The 20,956-nt window shown below is 41.2% G+C and overlaps 1 protein-coding gene across 2 annotated transcripts in view; it reads right to left on the reverse strand.

The window, feature by feature from the left end:
* Nucleotides 1-3,469: 3,469 nt before the first annotated feature.
* Nucleotides 3,470-20,956, reverse strand: part of TOPAZ1 (testis and ovary specific TOPAZ 1) — a 35,026-nt gene continuing 17,539 nt past the window's right edge. The window contains exons 10-20 of one of the 2 annotated variants that reach the window (XR_014556812.1): nucleotides 19,512-19,663; nucleotides 17,448-17,540; nucleotides 16,891-16,997; nucleotides 14,415-15,016; nucleotides 13,469-14,357; nucleotides 10,802-10,902; nucleotides 8,733-8,898; nucleotides 7,581-7,745; nucleotides 5,796-5,999; nucleotides 4,277-4,460; nucleotides 3,470-3,743 (exon numbers count right to left, since the gene is read on the reverse strand). Coding sequence is in view for 1 of the 2 variants with exons in the window: in XM_083705466.1 (XP_083561592.1) it covers nucleotides 3,545-3,743; nucleotides 4,277-4,460; nucleotides 5,796-5,999; nucleotides 7,581-7,745; nucleotides 8,733-8,898; nucleotides 10,802-10,902; nucleotides 13,469-13,643; nucleotides 14,950-15,016; nucleotides 16,891-16,997; nucleotides 17,448-17,540; nucleotides 19,512-19,663 (1,613 nt within the window). In the remaining variant the exon portion in view is untranslated. The remainder of the gene's footprint in view (nucleotides 3,744-4,276; nucleotides 4,461-5,795; nucleotides 6,000-7,580; nucleotides 7,746-8,732; nucleotides 8,899-10,801; nucleotides 10,903-13,468; nucleotides 14,358-14,414; nucleotides 15,017-16,890; nucleotides 16,998-17,447; nucleotides 17,541-19,511; nucleotides 19,664-20,956) is intronic. The other variant, XM_083705466.1, reaches the window with a different exon arrangement.

A 20,956-nucleotide genomic window follows, 5' to 3' on the forward strand; every position in this document is an offset into this window, starting at 1 on the left:
TCTGTAAGACGCACACACATTTCCCCTTACTCTTTAGGAGGGAAAAAGTGAGTCTTATAGAGCAAAAAATACGGTATTTTTTATATTCATCCAAATTTTTATAGGTGCTTTAATAGTTTCCAGGATAATAGGATATTTCATAAAATTGGAGCCGAGTTTAATCCACCATGTAAGGGGCCTTTTGAGAAGCTCGTAAGCATGCAGATTAAGAATCTGCACACTGCAAAAGCTCCCAAAGCAATGCAGGAAGTTTTTCCAAGCAAGAAAACTAGAACAAAAGCAGCAACGAACTTCCCTGGGTTACAACCACTTTATTAGGTGCATGAAATGGCACCCTAGAGGCATGTCAGTGGCATCGGACCAGCTGCTTGCAGGCTCCGGAATACAAGATTGGGATCAGGGAATGGGAGTAGAGGTGGGAGCACAAATATTTCCTTTTTGGATAAAAGATGGGCAGGTGCATGGGAGCAGGTGAGCCATAGCACAGGTCAGGATAGATGCACTCACACAGCAGCCAGAACTGACTTCTGGGGTGAAACAAGTGTGTCTTGTAGCGCAAGTGGGAAAAGATGGTAGTCTTTTGCTGTGAGAGGGCACTGCCCCTTTTGCTTGCAGTAAGAAGCCTCCACGGTTTCTACTACTGCAATTATAAATGTTGCTCTTGGTTAGAATCCTTGAAGACCGCCTGAACCTATTTTCATTTCCAAGGCAGCAGTTGTTCTGAGCATGCTCAATATATAGCAATCCAGATGGGACTAGAGAACTCCCTACAACTTCTAAACTATATTACAAGTAGTGACCATTTTGCTCATATGCAGTTGACGCAAAACCGTTGAGGTGTGGGTCCTTTTGCCAAGTGTAACTTACCTTAAGCACTTAACTTTCTCACTAGTAAATCTATTTATTGGCCTCATGCATGTGATTGATGGGAAATGAAACCCAGCCAGAGTGTTGAATGGATCCTTGGGTTGTAAAAAAGAAAAAGCACTGAACTCCACAAACTATAAACAAGGACTAGCAAATAGAGCAAATTATTTTAACACAATTCCTCTTTCCTCATTTGAGCTTATTCATATCTGAATGGAAATTTGATACTCCGGCAAGTGTTCTATATTTTAGTTGTATGAATGCTGTTTCTGCCTACTGTGGAGTTAACAAGTTTGCACATAAGTCTACCTAAAGATGGCAAAGAGATGAAGACTGTAACACGAGACAACTCAGCAAATCCTTTGTTCTGTTACTGGCGTTTTTCAAATTAAGTGCATCAATACAATATAAAATATTCAAAATCCTCCAACAGAGATTCTCTGTAATCCTTAGAACTGTCATGTGAGGTAAATTAGCTGCATTATCAGTGTGCTGCAGATGGAATAGGACTGAGAATGATTTGCGCAGGCCTGCCTGCTGTTAGTACGTTTGCCAGGCACTTTGAGGATAAAATCGCTCACCTACATCATGCTAAGTTGAATACTACTTTAACAGAGCCAAGTCTTAACTGATGTTGTGGGATCACTTTCAACTGATGATGCCCGAGGATGTGGACACGGTACTTTCAGTGATTTGGCCCACGACATACTCTCTTGACTCTTGCCGCATCATGACTTGAGCTAGAGCAGACTGTGGGGTGAGCCTAGGAAGCAGCTTTGGCATCACAAGGGGATGATGCCAGATTCCTTGAAAGAGGCAGCTGTGGCTACTCCTTAAACCCCTCCCCACACCCTCTGGACCTTGAGGTACTAGACAACTAATGCTCAGTCACAAATACTTTAGGTAAGGTGCTCAAAGAGGGTGGCGTTGGGTCAGCTCCAAATGCTCTTGGGGGAAAACAGATTATCTTGGCCCATTTGCCTGGCTTCAGGCTGTTTTGGGACAGAATTGGCCTTGGTCACTCAAATGGATGTCCTTGGGGAGAAGTACAAGAGGGGTAACAACAGTCATCGTGAGTTGGAAGTTGGTAGCACTGTTTCCTACTCCTACTTAAAAGGCTGAATTGACAGAACAGAGTTGGAGTTTATGTGTATACCCCACTGCTATACACAGCTATTTATTGTATCTGAATTAGGTGTGGCATTTTAGACTGGTCCTTGGGTGAGGGGGATAACTGACACTGATGCTCAGTAATACAGAGACTCTGTGGGTGAGTTGTTCCCAGGTCCAGGAGTTTATTAATTCTATACAAGGCACAACTCCTTCTGAAGGAGCAGGTATGTAATTTGAAGGTGCTCCTAGATTTGTTAGCAACTTAACTTGGTATGCCAATTTCACCCTCCCCAAGACAGGGATAACTTGGCCACCATGATTCATGCACTGGAAATCTTACTGCAATCTGCTCTATGTAGCATGCAGAGACTGGTCCAGAAGCTTTAGCTGGTACAGATCGGAGTCAACAAGTGGAGCACCTTAGATGTGCATTGATTGGAGAGGGCACTGAACTGGCTGCCAGTCAGCTACCAGGCCATGTTATTAACATATAAGGCCCTCACTTGGGACAATGTTACCTGAAAAACCACACTTGTCCCTGTATAGATCTGCAAAACTTCTATCTGGGGAAATTTTACTTATGGTGCCACACCCTACAGAGTGCCACAGGCTACTGACCCTCCAAAATACACATTTCCCAGCATTTCCATTGTAGGACGTCCTTCTCCATGCCATAGATGAAACCTCGCCCACCTGTAATTGCACAAGCTTGGTAAAGATGTATCTTTTTGCTCAGGCTTTCCCTGACCCACAAGATTGGGCCCTATTATCCAATTCCTGTTTTTAATAATACTGTTTTTTATTTATTTTTATGATGTGTATTGCTTTTATGTTGCATTTTTATATACTGCTTAAATATTAAGTGGTTTAGAAATGCTTTTAAATATAAAAGATAAATGAAGCTAGTGAGTTCAGATCTGAATCGGCGAATTCCCAGCTCACACTCAAGTTTCCTTTTTCAAGTGATAAAAGGAATAAGGCTCACATAGTCTCAAAACTTTGACATCCTCATGCATGATGGGTAGGAGGAAAATGGTCTGCTCTCTGGTGTTATCACACTTCTTGTATTAAGAAAAAGACCCTGTACTTTGCAGGATTCCACAGCTTATTGTCAAGGGCTTGCAGCAGGTAGATCAATTTATTCTGGAAGATCTCCGTGTAATTTGCAAATTGGTAAGGGTTAATAACAGAAACAACTTTTCCCACCTAAATTAGATGGCTGAAATGAAGAAAGCTAACCAAGAGAATACTTGTGTGAAAGGACTGTAGCAGATCAGTTCTGTTACTGAAGACAAATTCCTAAAATCCAAATGTGGTCAGTTTAATTGTATGTCTTTAGCAACTGGTTGGTAGATCTTGAATTTGTAGTAAGAAAACAAGTATCTGCCAAGTCAGGAGCCTGTTAAACGCAACAGTTACTTGGGTTACTGAAGTTAAAACATAAAAAACAAGTTAGAAGACTGAATTATATAAAATAAACAATGGGAAGTTTGAACACAACAGAAACCATTTATTGATTCATTATTTTGAACAGTGATTACTATAACTGAAGTCTTATCAATGACTAAAAAAGCCAGACTTTCCCTGCCCACTTCATATTCTCTTTCAACCACTCAAGTGCACAAATGTTTTCCAAACCACACACTTGCTCCGTGCCACTATTTACTGTGAAATGCTTTATGAAAAGCTTTGGAGTAGATATGTTAGTAGCTTGAATCAACCTCTCCACTGCACATTGATAGTTATCATCCTTGCCTTCACATCTGAAAAAGAGTTTTCACAATCAAGAAAAGTTACAACCAGCAACCAGTCATTCTAAGATGATTAGCAGTGTTATATGAGCTACCATCCTGCCTTTCCTCCCCAAATGTGCTTCAATCCTCTTCTGTTAAGTCTTTCAACTGGGAACAAATGATAACTACTGTTAACGTGTCAGCAGAAATGAAGCAATTACGTGGAAGAACCAGCTCTTTTCCACAACAAGCTTTCTTCCTAACTAATGTGTGACTGATCACAAAAAAATAATAATGAGGAAATGGTGCAAAATTAGAAGACAACACCAACAGTAGTGGGAGGAGAAAATTCAGTAAGACAAAATAATAAAACCAGGTTTCTACTACTGGCAACATGTTACAAAAAGGACTTTGAAGAAATTAGGTATTTATTGTATTTTATAAGTTACTGATTTAAACTGATTATTCATAAGATTATTTTCCTTGACACAAATCAAAGACATTTGCAAGAAAGCTGAGGGGAGGATACAGAATCATGCACTTGGAAAAGCAAATGAACTCACCTTTTCAGTACTATCTGAAGTATTTGATTGGAAGCACCAGGACTCTGAATACTACTAGCATTAGAAACCAAGAAAATTTCAATTGCTAACAGCATCTCAATCTCAGTCATGTAAGAGGGAATCAGAAGAAGTTTACGGTGAAGATTTCCTTCCAGTGGTGGGTAGCAACCCAATGCTAAAGCATCTAAAAAGTGACAGTAAATTATGTAAAAGAAGGTGTCAAAGTTGTACTAAATAGCACACATCTCTAGGTTTGTGTGTGGGTACTTGTATCATCTACTGTTTTATTGAAAAACAGTTTCTTCCAAGATTACTTGAGCTTCTGGACTACTTTTAACTGTTTCCAGTTTCCATCCTACTATAATTGCTGTTTTGGACAGTCTCAAAAACTGAAGGCGAGGAGAGGTGGCAAACCTCCACTACTTGTTCAGAAAGTCCAAAACTGCTCTACTTATTCCTAAAAGCTAGAAAACTCTAAACTTCCGTTTTAAAGTTCTGCAATTGAAAATCTGGGACCAGACCAGCTTTTGTTTTCCCACCTCACTTTTTCCAGACAAGGTTAGCAACCTACTACTTTTCTTCAAAAAGAGAAGTTGTCACTGAATGTTCCTTTTGCTGTAGATTCATTCTAAAGCACAAATCGAGAAAATGCTGGGTTTGCTTGGAATGGCAACACATATCAGACAGGTCTTCTGAATAATTATAGCACATGTCAATATCTTAAAGCAAGTCATAAAAAGTCAAACAAAGCCGAGCACTTCTTTAGCTATATTGAACTTTCAGGAGCTCCCAAGAGATCTCCCAAAAATAATTTTGGGCAGAATTCTTCAATATCTAGTTGTTAATGTGTAATTGTGGGTTAGACTGCAGCCTGAACTTTTCTAACAATGCAACCTGAATCATATCTATTCAGAAGTGAGTGCTACTAAATTCAAGGTACTGTATTTGGGGTAGCCCAATGCAAAAATCCTGAGAATCCATGTGGATCCATGCTTTGTAACCATGTTTTTGTGCCATTGTGGCCCCATGCAACAGTGGGTGCGTGATTTTTGTGTGTGCGGGCTGTAGCCATGGACATGCTATGTGATCTGATGGTGAATTTGGGGTGACCCAATGCAGAAATCCTGAGGATCCATGTGCTTTTACCTGTCCCCTCCCAGGCAGCCTCCTTTATCTCTAGCGTCCCTTATCTCCCTCCCCGATCTCTTGCGGATTAGCAGCTTTGTTTCGACACCCACTTCCCTCTTTCAAAAAAAAAAAAAAAAAAAAAAAAAAAAAAAAAAAAAAGAGAGAGAGAGAGAGAAAAGCATGATCTGCTTTTCTCCCCTGGGCAATTCAGCTCCGGGGACCACACATTTGCTCCATAAGACACACAGACATTTCCCCTTACTTTTTAGGAAGAAAAAAGTGCGTCTTACAGAGTGAAAAATACAGTAGCTTATTCCTAGATAAGTGCATTTAAGATTGCAGCATAACTGAAGTTCTTCAACTAGTAATGTAGTAGACACTGAGAGCTTACGTTTATAATGTGCTCTGGCTTTAAGCCACCAACACCCTCTTCCAAGTGCTGTGATTAATGCTCTAAGTAAATCAAATTCAACGGGAATGTTCTTTGCAAGCATGAAATCTACTACAGTAGATGATATTTGAAGCTTCTGGCTTTCCAAAGAAGCACCTAGTAGTTTATTAAATAAACTCCTGTACTGGGATACATCCAAACTATCTGCAAAAGAAAAACATTACAAGTGATTAATTTTCTTCAATTATTAAGTAGAACATTGGTTTCAGCAATATAATATTGGAAAACTACAGCAAAGATTTCCCTCTCTGTTTTAAGATTTTTTTAAAAAGAAGATCCTAGTTTCTCTCATTTTCATAAACAAATCAACTCTGCTTAGAATGCGCGCACACCCACCCACCCCGGCCACCTGAGGCATCATTTCTTCTTGTATTGGAATAACTGCACTGCAAAATGGTTTTCTGCTAAACGAAATATTTCAGAAGTGTGTACACTAAGCAATAAATATTATTGTCATATCATAAATGCTACACAGAAATAGATCTTGATGAGAAGCAAAAAAAAGTTACAAATATATTGTGATCTGCAAAACTAACAGCTTAAATCCTGCATCCTGAGATACATAGGTGATTGTTTCAGTAACCCCTCTAAAGAGTTTGGTCGAGCAAACAGTGAACATCTGTGCAGGCTCCCAGTATGTTTTTGAGCTCAATTAAAAGCACTAGTTTTAACTGTTAAAGCCCTTATTTGCTTTTAGCCAGGCCCCCTGAAGGACCACCTGCTCTAATTTATACCTGCCCAAGAATTGATTTTCATCAGAAACCCTTGCCCAGGTTCTCCTGCTTAGCAAGCCAAGCCAACTAATGACTAGAGAAAGGGTCTTATGGCCTCCCTAGAGAAGACTGACTGGTGCCCACACTATGATCCCTTTTGGTTTTGTTAAGTCTTTGAATGTCAATCATACAATTAATTATTTTAGTACTTTACTTTTAGAACTCAGAAACAAATGCACTGTGTATCTGAAGAAGTGTGCATGCACACGAAAGCTCATACCAAGAACTAACTTAGTTGGTCTTTAAGGTGCTACTGGAAGGAAATTTTTTTTGTTTTCAATAAGCTTTAGTCCCTCCCCCTTCTGATTTTAAAGGAGAACCAACCCAATGCAGACTGCCTGCACTCTAAGAAGGCAGGGAACAAATACTTGAGATTAAAATATATGCAGTTGTACCTCTGCTTACATATTCCTCTGGATATGTAAACTTTGGGTTGCGAACGCAGCAAACCCACAAGTGTATGCTTCTGGGTTTTGCCACATGCGCAGAAGTGCTCAATCGTGCCGTACGCGTGTGCAGAAGAGCGCCTCCTGTTACAGACTTTTCAGGATACGGCTGCACCTCTGGAACGGATCCCGTCCATAACCGAAGGTACCACTGTATATGAATGGCAATGATGATGCAACATGGTATCTACCTAGATACATACTATTGCCAGGTGTATCCTGCTTTGTGGATTCCTGAAAGGTCTTACCAAAACAAAAACACCTTGTGCGTTTCTTAATTCTATAGACCTCAAAACAGAAGAGACAGGATAAAAAACAGAAAGAAGCAGTTGTTTTAAACTGAACAGTTGCTCTCCTTTCAGGAAGAGAATGGAAGGAAAACCTTTCTTATGAAATGAGCCATCTCTATCAAGAACTTGCAGCATAAAATACCAATTTATCTTAGTATCTGATTAAAAGTCAATAGATGCTTACTAGCCATTGAGAATGGAATTATAAACACTTACTACAAGAATTCCTGAAGCCTGGTAGATTTTGCAAGACTTCAAATGCTTCTCCATAACGGCTCTTTGCAATGCATTCAGATGCTATTACATATAGCAGGTTATGTCGCTTGAGGACATCCATTCGATCACATGGCCATGTTAGAGTACTTATTATCCATTCCGACTCTAGAGAGATTGATACTGGTATTTTAAAAGCGATTAAAATGAGGCCATGAATGCTGACAAACGAAATAATATAGGGCCTTGTGAAAGATCCCAGATGACTGCCCACCTTGCATTTAGCTATTTAACTAAGAACTGCTCTCCATGCAGAGCCTGAGGAAAATAATTTTGATGTCCAGTTATGAACTACTGTACTGACCATTGTGAATCTCATGAAAATGTATGGAGGCTGCCAAGTCTTGAGTGTTATCTTGGCAGCTTATGTGGAAAACTATCAGTTTGGCCTAGCCTTGTTGACAAGCTTGAGTTCCTGACTGAGACAGAAACCAGGTGTCCCCAAGGTATTTGCACAGGATTGGGGGGGGGGGGGAGAGAGAGAGAGAGAGAGAGAGAGAGAGAGAGAGAGAGAGGAGTTTAAAATGTGTGATTGGAGGATATACTGTCATATATCATATATCCCCCCTCCAGAAGCCGCAGGTCTATGGGGTTCATTTCCTGGTTGGCTACTGCTTGGAACAGCTACCAAAAAAGTGTCACTTGAAGCACAGCAGCAGGTCAGAGCAGCAGAAGCTGGGGTTAAACACAGTCAAGAGCACCAAGGGACCATTTGCACAGCACTGTGCCGCACTGTTATGGAACAGGCCATTAATCTCACAAAACGTTACATAACTAATGAGAGAAAGTTGCTCTCCTTAAAAATGCAAGGGAGGTAAGGATTTGACATTTCTGCATTTAGCAAGACATGAAATATGAGGGAGACCAAATTTTAGATGACGTACAGTTCCCCTTGCTTCCTTTATTCTGCACTATTGTCAACGTACTTTAATTATTCACCAAGCCTATGTCAGCAAATTCTCAGAAATATGAGTAAATGTCAGCTTGAGACTTCAACCACCTATTTTGGCTCTCTCAATTTCCGCTGTAACGTTAAGGCAGAACCTAGACGTGTCATTTTAAGCCTTGCTTATTTCTGTTAATAAAGAAGTGTACCTCTCAATACCCATAATGCTCCATTTAGGCTCCTGCACTTGAGAAATATTTCCACAGCAATGTTAACAATGTGGCACCGTGATGCCAACCTCTCCTGACCAAGAAGTCCTTTCAAAAATGTGAAATGTATCTTTAAGGCATGAAGCGTATCCAGAACCTTCTTGGCCTATGATACAAAGGGGGAAAGCAGCGTAGAGAATTACCACAGTATCACTTTTTTTGTCTCAAAATAGTTGTTCATGCACGACACTGTACATTCCTAAGCACAAGGGGTGGTGGTTGGTTTTTTTTTGTTCTTAGCTAGCAACACTGATAAGTATGAAAAAAATGAGCATGGAAAGGAGCTGTAGTTTTTACCTGCGATAAGCTCCTTTCTGCTTTATAGGATGACATCCTCATTTGGGTTGCTCCTCCCACTTGCTTCTTTTCAGACCAGTCAGGACAAAGGACTGAAGATTGGCTGCTGCCTCCCAAAAGGGAGCCTTGAAGCCTAATTGGTTTAGCCCTAGTCTAGTGGGAGGAGCAATGTGAACAAGGACGTTATCCTCCACCACAGGAAAATATTGGTTCAGCCAAAGCACAATACACAAGCATCTTGAGCTGCACTCCCTTCACACAAGGAATTGTCTTCTGCTTATAAATTTAATTCAAGATTAAAAGGCACCAATATTTTTATACCTGTATGGTTTGCAATTTCAGCTTAGGGGTCCAAAAAGGCAAATTGCTTTGTTGGCATGTGTTCAATGATTGCCAAAACCACTCTGAACTTATAAAAATGAGTATGTAGTATACCAAGAATTACCCTGGCTCCTAAGCCTTTACATGAATAATTTGGCTGGAAATTTCCAAGATTTTTTACACACACACGCCTCAAGAGGAGAGCAAGCATCAGGCAAATGAGACTCTTTAAAAGCAAATCGCCAAGTCCATTTGTCACAGCGGGAAAACCTTGCCACATATATAACCAATTAACCAAGTTTAGCAAATGAAACAATTTTTAAATTTGGCATGTCCTCCACATAACCCTTAATAACCATGATGTACAGGTAAGGAAAGAAACACTGCCTCCCCTAAACCCATACTACAGTTCTCAAGAATGTGTATGCCTCTGAAAACAAGCTAACTTAGAACTACCAGTATATATAAAATCCCCAAGCATTCACAGATGCTGCTTGAAACTGCTGATCAATTTATAATTAAATCCATCCCCATTCAGAAAACACTTAAAGGCACTGTTTCTGCCAAAGTACTTTTTATGCTATCTTGCTTATACAGTATATATTGTGCATGATCAGGCAAAGTTAAGTACTTTTAAAATCCCACTGACTTAAGTAGGAGACGTAAGCACTTTCCCACTGAAAAGAGTGTGACTTAAATTTAAATACAGCAATGCAATAACCACAATAATTGTTTGAAGCATTACAACTTGTTTTGGTCTTCTTCTAAATTGCCTATAAAAGTTTGCCAAGGTCATCCATCTAATTGAATTTTAGAGATTCAAAGTTGGCAGAAGCAAATTAGAATAATCATAGGAATGTGGGAATCATTATTGTTAGTAATTAATATGAGTAAAGGAACAGTAAAATCCCCCCCCCCACTGCCGAGGTGTGCAATAATTTCTAGATTAGGTAAAGGGACCTTTGACCATTAGGTCCAGTTGTGAACGACTCTGGGGTTGCAGCGCTCATCTCGCTTTATTGGCCGAGGGAGCCGGTGTACAGCTTCTGGGTCATGTGGCCAGCATGACTAAGCCGCTTCTGGCGAATCAGAGCAGTGCACAGAAATGCTGTTTACCTTCCTGCCGGAGCGGTACCTATTTATCTACTTGCACTTTGATGTGCTTTCTAACTGCTAGGTTGGCAGGAGCAGGGACCAAGCAACGGGAGCTCACCCCGTTGCGACCTTCTGATTGGCAAGTCCTAGGCTCAGTGATTTAGACCACAGCGCCACCTACACCCTCAATTTCTAGATTAAGTATCTCCAAAACCATGCTCCCATTGTCATGTTACTTGCATGCTCATGTAATATGTGATAAGACACATGGGTATGCCTTGTAAGAAGCAAAGTACCTTTGGCCACTGCTGCAGTTTGTAATATGAAAACATAGCACCGATACCAATCCTTCCCAATAAAGTTGTATCTGTCTCATTGTGACAAGGATCAGCCTTAACTAGAAAAGAAAAGAAAAAACATGTAGCTTTAGATTTCTTGAAATAATGTTTTTCAACGGAGAAACTAGTTAAATGATTACCCATTCCCATATGTGCCAATGTGACATTCATTCTGGGTAATAAATAATCTGAATTATTTCCCATGAAAACAGCTTTTTTAAAGACATACAATAAACGTAGCAGATTAGCAGGCTTCCATCTTCAACATGCTTACTAGGTGGCATGTCTCGCTGGACACAGTGGGAATAGTGTGCATAGAGTTATTATGCTGTAACTCTGTTTTGAAGGGTGACAAATAAGGCAGGAGAAAATGGCACAACCACACCACATACGGCCCATTTAAGGGCCAGGAAACCAACACCATCAGTATGGAGCCAGTTGGCTCAGATACGTTAAAAGCTAAATCAAGAGAGGGGAACCTCAGACCTTGGGGCCAAATGCAGCCCTTCAGAACCTTCCCCAGGCCACATCCTTTGCACCCCGAGTATTTTTTTGCACCCTTTGCATCCTGAGTATTTGCATTCCTGGCTGGAATGTCTCCTGGAACTCTGATGGCTCTTATTTATCTGGATGGAGGATAGAGGGGGGTATTTAAGTGTGAGTAGAAACTAGCGTACTGCCCCCCCCCCATTACATTTGTTGCTCCACTCACTTCTGCCTCTGGCTCTACTCAACACTGGCATGTGGCCCTCTGAAGGTGGCCCAGAAGGAAATGTGGCCCTTTGGCTGAAAAAGTTTCCCCATTCTTTTTTTAGATCATAAAAGGCCCTGGGCTTCTTTCAATTAAGTCTACAGAGTTTAAGCAAAGTAATCAAAGTTTGGGCACGGCAATAAAGCGTGGCTAATTCCAAGTCAAAAGCAGGAGGTTTTTATTTCCTCTTCTTGCATGTGAAAGAGTACACAAGCCCAATGATTTCCATAGGTAGTACCTGGAATGAGATATTATTGTTTAGCTCTATGTCCAAACTGGCCTAGTGAGTGGCAATGTCTACCACTGTACGCCAGGATACCAGCCCTTATCTTTTTACATTTGCAGTGCTGAGTACTTAGTATTGTGGCAACAATAACATAGTAAGGTGCAGATTGTACCAGCTATTCCCTGAATCCCATTAAAGGTCCCTTGATGGCACAGTGCAGACTCTTCCCAGCTGGCCATGATGGCTTTGTGTGTTCTCCTGCCTGGAAATGCCTTATCAGATAACTTGTGGTTTGGCACCTTCTTGGCATGTCAGGGACGCCCTTGTCTTCCCCGGGTTTCCATTTGCTCTCATGGGAACTCTGGAAGTGAGGACTTGCTTAAAAGGAACTGCCACATGCCTGACGAGGCCTTCCTCCTTGAACTTCCTCATCCACCCTCCTATGGTTTAGTGCAGGGGTCAGCAAACTTTTTCAGCAGGGGGCCAGTCCACTGCCCCTTAGACCTTGTGGGGGGCCAGACTATATTTTTTTGGGGGGGGGGGATGAACGAATTCCTATGCTCCACAAATAACCCAGAGATGCATTTTAAATAAAGGGACACATTCTACTCATGTAAAAACACACAGATTCCCAGACCGTCTGCTGGCCGGATTTAGAAGGCATTTGGGCCAGATCCGGCCCCTGGATCTTAGTTTGCCTACCCATGGTTTAGTGCAAGGTTTCCCAAAACTGGGTCTCTAGCAGTTTTTGGATTACAACTTCCATCAGCCCTATCTAGCAGGACCAGTGGTCAGGGATGATCTGGACTGTTGTCCAAAAAGAGCTGGAAATCCTGGTGTAGTGCATTTCACTGAGGCTCCATACTGGCTGGTTTGTTCTCAATTGTACCAAGCCAAGTGTTTGGTAGGCTTTTGCCTTTCCTTCAGTAGAAAATCTACTTTGATAGGAGTTTGTTCTCTTTCGTCATAACTCTGGCAGAAATTGCACTGGGCAGAATCTCCAGTGCAGGGTGGAGCCTCATATGGGGTCTTGGGGGCAATGTTTCAGGTCTCTGCCATAGCTCAGAGGCTCAGGCCTGACATTGCTCACCACAGCTTGCCAGTGGGATCCTAAATGCATGGCCTGTGCTATAGTGGGTTCTTGATGCTGGTTAACTCCCAAGTGCCTCAGTGGTTGTGCTAGGATGGGTTAGCAAACACCAGGGAGGTCTTTTTGAATCAAGAACCAATCCTGCCCCACTGCTATGTCAACATCCACTTACCTGCTGCAAATAATGAAGTTGTGGCCTGCTTTTAAACATACGTGTGTTTTGGTCTGTGCTCTGTTCCCTTGTCCACAGCCTACTGAACATACCACACAATCAGAATATAAGGGTAATGGGTTGACTCCTCACACTGCAGATGAGGCAGTGTTAGATGAACTTCTGTGGATGCACTATTTAAAGATCTCTCCATGCCTGTGAACTTCCTCTAAAATCTCATTGGGTTGGTTTGCCTGTGAAATATTTGTGATGGTGCTACACTTGGAAGAGGACCTGGGGGTGATAGTACTTGCTGAAATGATATTTTGGTGAAATACCCCTAACTTTTCTTAAAGTTCCCTTTGCATGTGACTCCAGAATAATGGGCAATATAGTACAAATTTTACCTGCAACTGCAAATTCACAAAAAGGAACGCCTGGTCTCTCTTCTGTCACTGAATCAGTCAAGATGTTAGCAATACACAATGAGTACTTTTCAAGGTCACCAAAATTTTCACATCCACTTCTCACATTAACGTATAAAGTTCCGAGTTTGGCCCAGTCACCTTTTTCTTTGCAATGCTGTTCAAAAAGTAATAAAATGTAAATAGAATTATTCATAATTTAATATGATCACAAACATAGTAAACTTAATAAACATTTAAATTTTTTGTATTAAAATTGGAAGTGTTATCTCACTTTAGTAACTTGTGATTTGTTTGTAACTTTGTCACTGAGAAACTAGTAAATTTTATAAGATCTTTCACAACCAAAGCATTCAAAATAGTAATTTTACAAAGAACTGAAAGATAAGTCTTCCAATTATTCTTCAAACAATACATATTGATCAGATATTATTCTTGCAAAATGCAATCTAATTTTCAAATAGGGAAATATATAGTATTATCTAAAATGAGCTGCCTTAAGCAGCTGACAGATACTTTACATTTTGTTTAACAGTAGCTTCATAGGGACAAACAAAGATGCTGAATACAAAGATGTTTGGGTTTCTATTTAGCTTTTTAAACATATACAAAATGCAGCAATGGAGGTTGCAATCTACCTCAGGCTAGGCTGTGCTACTTGTTCCCCTTCAGTGGGTTTTCCAATGAAAACCTTGGATGCAGGTGCACCCACAACTTTTCTCTCCAGCAAAAAGCTGCCAAAAAGTCAAGTTTTCGTCATGTGCAAGCCTAATATCATTCACATTTAGTACTTCCAAAAGCAGCTACCATCAGGACTGATTTCTTCAGGGAAGGATCTTCTTGGACAGGACTTATTAAGATCAACAGATGACTTTCTGTTCCAATTAAAAAGATGAACAAGATGTGGTGCCATGAAGTCACCAGACACATTTGGCTGGCACACCATATAAGCATTTGAGTCAAGCTTTCTGAGAAGCAACTATGGAAGGAAGGAAGGAAGGAAGGAAGGAAGGAAGGAAGGAAGGAAGGAAGGAAGGAAGAATACCCAAGATTATGAAAGATGATAGTGTAGCAGTCAGGTGAATTGCAACTGCTAGCTAGGAGTGATGATGAAGCAATTAAGTTTCAAGCTTTTCACATTGAATACTTAACAAATACATCAATGTGATTTCTGAGACTGAAGATTGGGGGACATTTAAGCAGGCTTTAGCAGTCCAGGTCCCTAAATCTCTCACCGCCCCATTTATTTCTCCTTTTGGAAGGGAAAGTTATTTCCCTCCATATTTTTGTGAATACTTAACCACCAAGAGCAAATATGACATTCAAGCATTTAGCAACCCAATCGCCATGTGATATACAGGAGCAAGGTCTACTGATTCCAAGGTATCTTTCTTCCATTTGATTTGATTAGTACTGAGATGTCCTCCCAAACTTGCTTTTAAAACAACGAGTATATACTGTACCTGAAATTCTGCAACTGCTGAATCCAAGCCACAAAGGCTAGCCTTATGGAAATGTCTTGCCTGAAATCTTAGGAACAAGAGTTATCTGCTTTTGAGAAAGCTTAAATTTGGAGTTAACAGAAAAAGCAACAAGTGACTTTCTAAATAATTATATTTTGCTGCACTCCCCCCCCCCCAAAAAAGCATACACTCTGCAATCAAAATATGATCCAGTTTTTTTTATCTGCTGCATGGCATGGGTAGCATACAACAAAAGTGTGCACCTGGATACTTCATAGTGTTATATGTTTGTGTGGTTCAGTGTGGATATCTTTGTGTTCCTTCGAGGCCTATGATGCTGTATATGTGAGGTTAGAATGTGTGAGAGGAAACCTGTGTGAGACGAAATCAAACCAGTTCTTAAGTTAAGATAATTGTCTTAGCTAGCCAGTTAATTACTTCCATTGACATGTCCAAAGAGGTTGCTCTGTTCCCATAGACACAAATGTGTGGGTCTTTTCCCACCTCACCTGGCTGTATGCTACATCACCCTAGGGCAGATAACAATAGGCAAAGGGGGTAAGGAGGTGTGTGAGTGTGTTTGGGCCCCTGCTGGACCCAGAGCTATGTCCTGGGGATCTCCCTCAGAACCTAACGGGGATGCAAGATCTGTTGGAATGTTAATACTGTGTGAGCCTTTCCATCCTATGCTCAGCTTGTATATATGTAAATAAAACCATATATTCTAAAGATGCCAGGTTCTCCACTGACCTTCATTCTAAGGAAACTGAACCCTGGGCAAGCACTGGTACTGCTGGAAGTCTCTTGCCACTTGGAGACTGGGGTTTACACAACAATAATATTGCAAAAGGTTTGAGGGCACAGCCTTCCTAATACTTTAAATATTGGCAGATGAAGCAGCTCATAAAAGATGCTGACAATGCTTACTATAATGAGGGTTTAACAGTGACATTACCCAAACAGCATCTCCCTCCTGCTTCCCCATTCTCCTACCTGTTGTGGCCTTGGATTTGGTCCCTACAGTCTAAATAATTACCTCTTTCTACTCCTAAATTCACCCAACAACTCTGCATACTTACTGGGGATTGTGGTAAGCATAACCAAGTGTAGCTCATTAATTACTTAGTTGGGTTTTGCTCCAATTCCTCCTTCCTCTGTCCACAAGCTCCAACAGAAAGTTCAAGTCCCAGTTCAGATTCAATGACCATGGTTTGTTTATTAGATGGAAGATTAGCATTATGCACTGTAATGAAGGACTTCCAGGGTTTCTTAAACCAAAGCTTCTCTCTTGCATCCAAACTGGGAAACTGGTTTAACTAGGATCTGATCCTGGTTTCATATCCTAGCTTGTACTCTGAGTGTCATACTACAGTTCCCAGGTTTGGATATAAAGAGGAAGTATGGTTTAATAAACTGAGACCTAATTGTGGAGCATGAGCGAAAGGAGGAAGCGCATAAGCAAATTCTCATTTTGGGTTTGATAAACCATACTTTATTAGAGCAAGATTGTTATGGCTGAACCAGACATAAAAATTCAGAAATGGGAGATCTTTATCACATTGTATGTACTCATTTGAAAGTGATATTGCCAAACTTCATTCATTTTTGTTCATCCTAAGAAAACTCCATGGACATATAAAAGGAGAAGCTTTGAGAAAAAAGTGTTTCCAAGGCATGCTCTGGTTCATGGGGTCATGGAGAGTTGAACACGACTAAGACGACTAAACAACAACAAAACAAAGCGTAAGAGCCCTCAATGGCAGCTTCCAAAATAAAAAAGAAATAAAATCAACAATATAACCCAATATTTAATATTGTCATCTTGTTGAGATCGAAAAATAGTTTATAAAATGCGTAGACTGGCATTTTATGGCACAAGTAGTTGAGAAAATAGATTTTATATTTTAGGTTTAATATAGATTGCATAAGAGATGAACATACCTGGACAAAAAAATAGATTGTTCCTGACTGGAAACTTGTAGTTGGTTTAGGAATGAGGTGATGCAGCCAATGTGCTCGTCTTTAAAAACCATTCCACCATCACAAAGCTATGACAGGAAGGAAATAAACCCAAAAGCACCAAAAACCTGAATATCACTGAAGACTTCCTAAGCAATTATATGTTTACAATGTTCTGTACAAGTGATTAACAATGGACAGTTAAGTAATGCATCTATGTATAAAGCAGTGTTGGGCAACTGGCTTTCAAAATCCCGCTGCAAGTGATCAGTTTTGTTATCTGGCATGAGTGATCTTTCCTTCCCCAAGCAGAGAAAGAAAAGGGGTTGGGTTCAGGCTTCACCAATTGTCAGAATTTCCCGCCAACAGTTTTTAAAAGGGGTTGACCTTTGGACCCACAACCTTCAGCATGAGAAAGCATAAAATCAAATAAAAATGAACATAATTTATGTGACTGCTAAGATGTGTAGAAGAAGCAGATAAATTTATGCAGAAGGCAGAATGACATTTAGGATAGAATCAAATAATCAAAGTCATACCTTACAAGAAATGTCAATTAACTCAGGCACTAAGACTCTTAGTTTCATGGACGCCACTTGTTCAAAGACATTGAGGAGAATGTCTACAGTTGGCTAAACAAAAATGCCTTAGCATTAGAGCTAAATACATTAGCTGTAATTAACAGAACTTCAAGGAACAATTTCAATCTGAAATAAAACACCTGGCTCTCGTATAGATGGCTTCCAAGAGTTAATCATTACTCCATGGCATGTGGTTGCTACTTCTGAGTGACTGGGATACTGCACCTGTGCAGTATCACCTGTCCTGGTGAATCTCAAGCACTGGACAGGCAACGTGGTGGTGGTGTGGGAAGTTAATTCTCTGTGGTGACCGCCATGAGTGCGGCAATTGGGTGGTTGATTGGTGGCTGTGGCAAGGGCTGCTGCTGCGCCAATTGGGCAGACGCTTCTCTGCTTCTGTGGTGTGGGTGATTGGCAGAGTTTGTCAGTCTGTTGAGTGATTTTCGGCATCCCTCCCCCCCAAAAGCTCAACACCTCTGGGCAATCTCCCCCCATTTTCTTAAATTGGAGTCTCCAAAAATGTATCTTATAGACAGAAAAATACGGTATCTTCTAAACAAGTGAATTTTATTTGGGGGGGGGGTACTTGATCTTAATAACAACTTAGGTTTAAAAAGACTAATAAATGTATTGTTTCACCAGCTGTTGTACGACTGAGCCAGCTTCCTCAGTGTCATGAACTTTTCTGGGTATTGCGTGTAGATATATGTTCAGATGAGGAACCAAAGTTCTGCTGCCTGCTTTCTACCTGTAGTGTTTCTCCAAGAGAGTTTGGCTTCAAGAGGAATCAGGCCCGACTCAGCCATTTCCAGCTAGTAGACTCCTGATTACATCAGCTACCCAGGGAAAAGAAACACTGTCTTGGATGGTGGCCCCCCAAAGGGAGAAAAACAAAAGGGATCATCTTTTTGATCTTTTTACTGATTTAAAGCTAGTATGATTGGCTGACATGCCATTACACAAGGGAGTGGTGCCTGCCGACCTGAAGGAAGCAGTGATGCAACAACTCCTAAAGAAATCCCACATGCAGATTTCCTGGCAACAACTGGCTGAACACTAATACTCCCACTTTGAGGCAGGTAACCAAGAGGATTGTGGCGCTTCAGTTACATATGTTCTTGGACAAGATGCATTATCTAGACCAGTGTTTCCCAACCTTGTGCCTCCAGATGTTTTTGGCCTACAACTCCCATCATCCCTGACCACTGGTCTTGCTAGCTAGGGATGATGGGAGTTGTAGGCCAAAAACATCTGGAGGCACAAGGTTGGGAAACACTGATAGACCAGGGGTTGTCAACCTGCTCTCTACCGCCCACTAGTGGTTGTTTCAGGATTCTAGGTGGGCGATAGGGGGTTCTACGGCACAAGCTGAATCCTCCTTCCATCAAGCACTGGTGAGAGGTAAGGAAATTTTACCATCAAGAAAGATGCATTAGTGGGTGGCAGGTATAAAAAGGTTGACTACCCCTGATCTAGACCTGTCTGGGTTCTGGCTTGCTTCGAGACTGATTTAGGCTGCATCCACACTGCAGTGCACTCCGTTTTCCTGATGTTTCTCTGTTATTTTGCACATTATACTTGAGCTTTCACAGAACATAAAAGTCACTTCTGGAAAACTAATGGAATGGACGACATTGCAAGTTTAGTTTTCAGCCCGCTCAACCTGAAAATTGCACAGCAATTTTCCTGCCTTTTGGTAGGTTCATACTGCAATCACTCACATGATGAGTCAGGTACTGCACTTCCCTGGCCATTTAAAGGCTGTCTCACCTCCCTGCCCCACTTTAACATTTTTGGCTCTTGTAGATTTATAAAAATTATCTTATAATTTCCAAATTAATAGCTCAGAATCACAACCCAAGAAAACAAAATTGAGAGCTTATTAAGATAAACACATGACAAGTCATCATATCATGAGTAAGAAGGCCTTTTAAGCTGCAGTTGCATACCCATTTACTCAATGGGCTTACTTCTAGGTAGACATATATAGGCTTCACTAATAAAAAATAGCAAGTTACTTACCAGTATTTTAATCATTATGCTGGTGTGGAATACAAGAAATAATTCTTTCAGCAAACAGCACTGGAGCAAAGATGTTAGCAGGTTATTTAATATTTGTGAATCCAAGTGCTTTTCAGGAACACCATTTCTGCAGTAATCTGTAAATACCTGGGCTAAAAAAAAAGGGAAATTTAAGTGTGAAATTGTCTTATGTGGCATACTACTGAAACATTAATTAACACATTTTTAAAAGGCAAAAATGAGTAAAAATGAAGCACTGAAAATCTATTTACTGGGCAAGTGCATTTGCAATGTTGAGACCAGAACCTATGAACATATGAAAAGCTCCTTTATTTCTCATCAGCATTATTTCATAATCTGTTGGATGAAAATAGCTGTACCAAATTTTGTTCCTTTCATTTACAACAATTGTTCTAGTACATCTTGGATCCGAAAATGCTCGCATCCCTAGTCAAGCCCAACGAAGAATTAATTTAGCACTTTAATCTGTAGGCCACATTAATATTTACTGGTTCATAACTTCACCTAACCAGGGGACGCAGGTGGCGCTATGGGTTAAACCACAGCGCCTAGGGCTTGCCGATCAGAAGGTCGGCGGTTCGAATCCCCGCAACGGGGTGAGCTCCCATTGCTCGGTCCCAGCTCCTGCCAACCTAGCAGTTCGAAAGCACGTCAAAGTGCAAGGAGATAAATAGGTACCGCTCCAGCGGGAAGGTAAACGGCGCTTCTGTGTGCTGCTCTGGTTCGCCAGAAGTGGCTTAGTCATGCTGACCACATGACCCAGAAGCTGTACACCAGCTCCCTCGGCCAATAAAGCGAGATGAGCACCGCAACCCCAGAGTCGGCCACGACAGGACCTAATGGTCAGGGGTCCCTTTACCTTTATAACTTCACCTAAAATGAGAGAGGGATAGTACCTACTAAAGCAAGCACCTCAGGAAGGATGCCTCAATATATACAATATCCAAAAGAACCTTATTGTGGGGAGCATATTAGGAAAACACAATTTCCCTCTCAACAGCGAAATTCACTACCTTGAAAAATATCATATAGAGCTTCTGCAACAATTTATCTGCATATTATTGTTTTTTTACAAGAATTAAATTATGGTAGGGCCTTGGTCTCGTATAAGGTAAAGGTAAAGGTACCCCTGCCCGTACGGGCCAGTCTTGACAGACTCTGGGGTTGTGCGCCCATCTCACTTAAGAGGCCAGGGGCCAGCGCTGTCCGGAGACACTTCCGGGTCACGTGGCCAGCGTGACAAAGCTGCATCTGGCAAGCCAGAGCCGCACACGGAAACGCCGTTTACCTTCCCGCTGGTAAGCGGTCCCTATTTATCTACTTGCACCCGGAGGTGCTTTCGAACTGCTAGGTTGGCAGGCGCTGGGACCTAGCAGCGGGAGCGCACCCCGTCGCAGGGATTCGAACCGCCGACCTTTCGATCG

Source organism: Podarcis gaigeae, assembly GCF_964106915.1.
Source record: "Podarcis gaigeae genome assembly, chromosome: 12".
NCBI lineage: Eukaryota > Metazoa > Chordata > Lepidosauria > Squamata > Lacertidae > Podarcis > Podarcis gaigeae.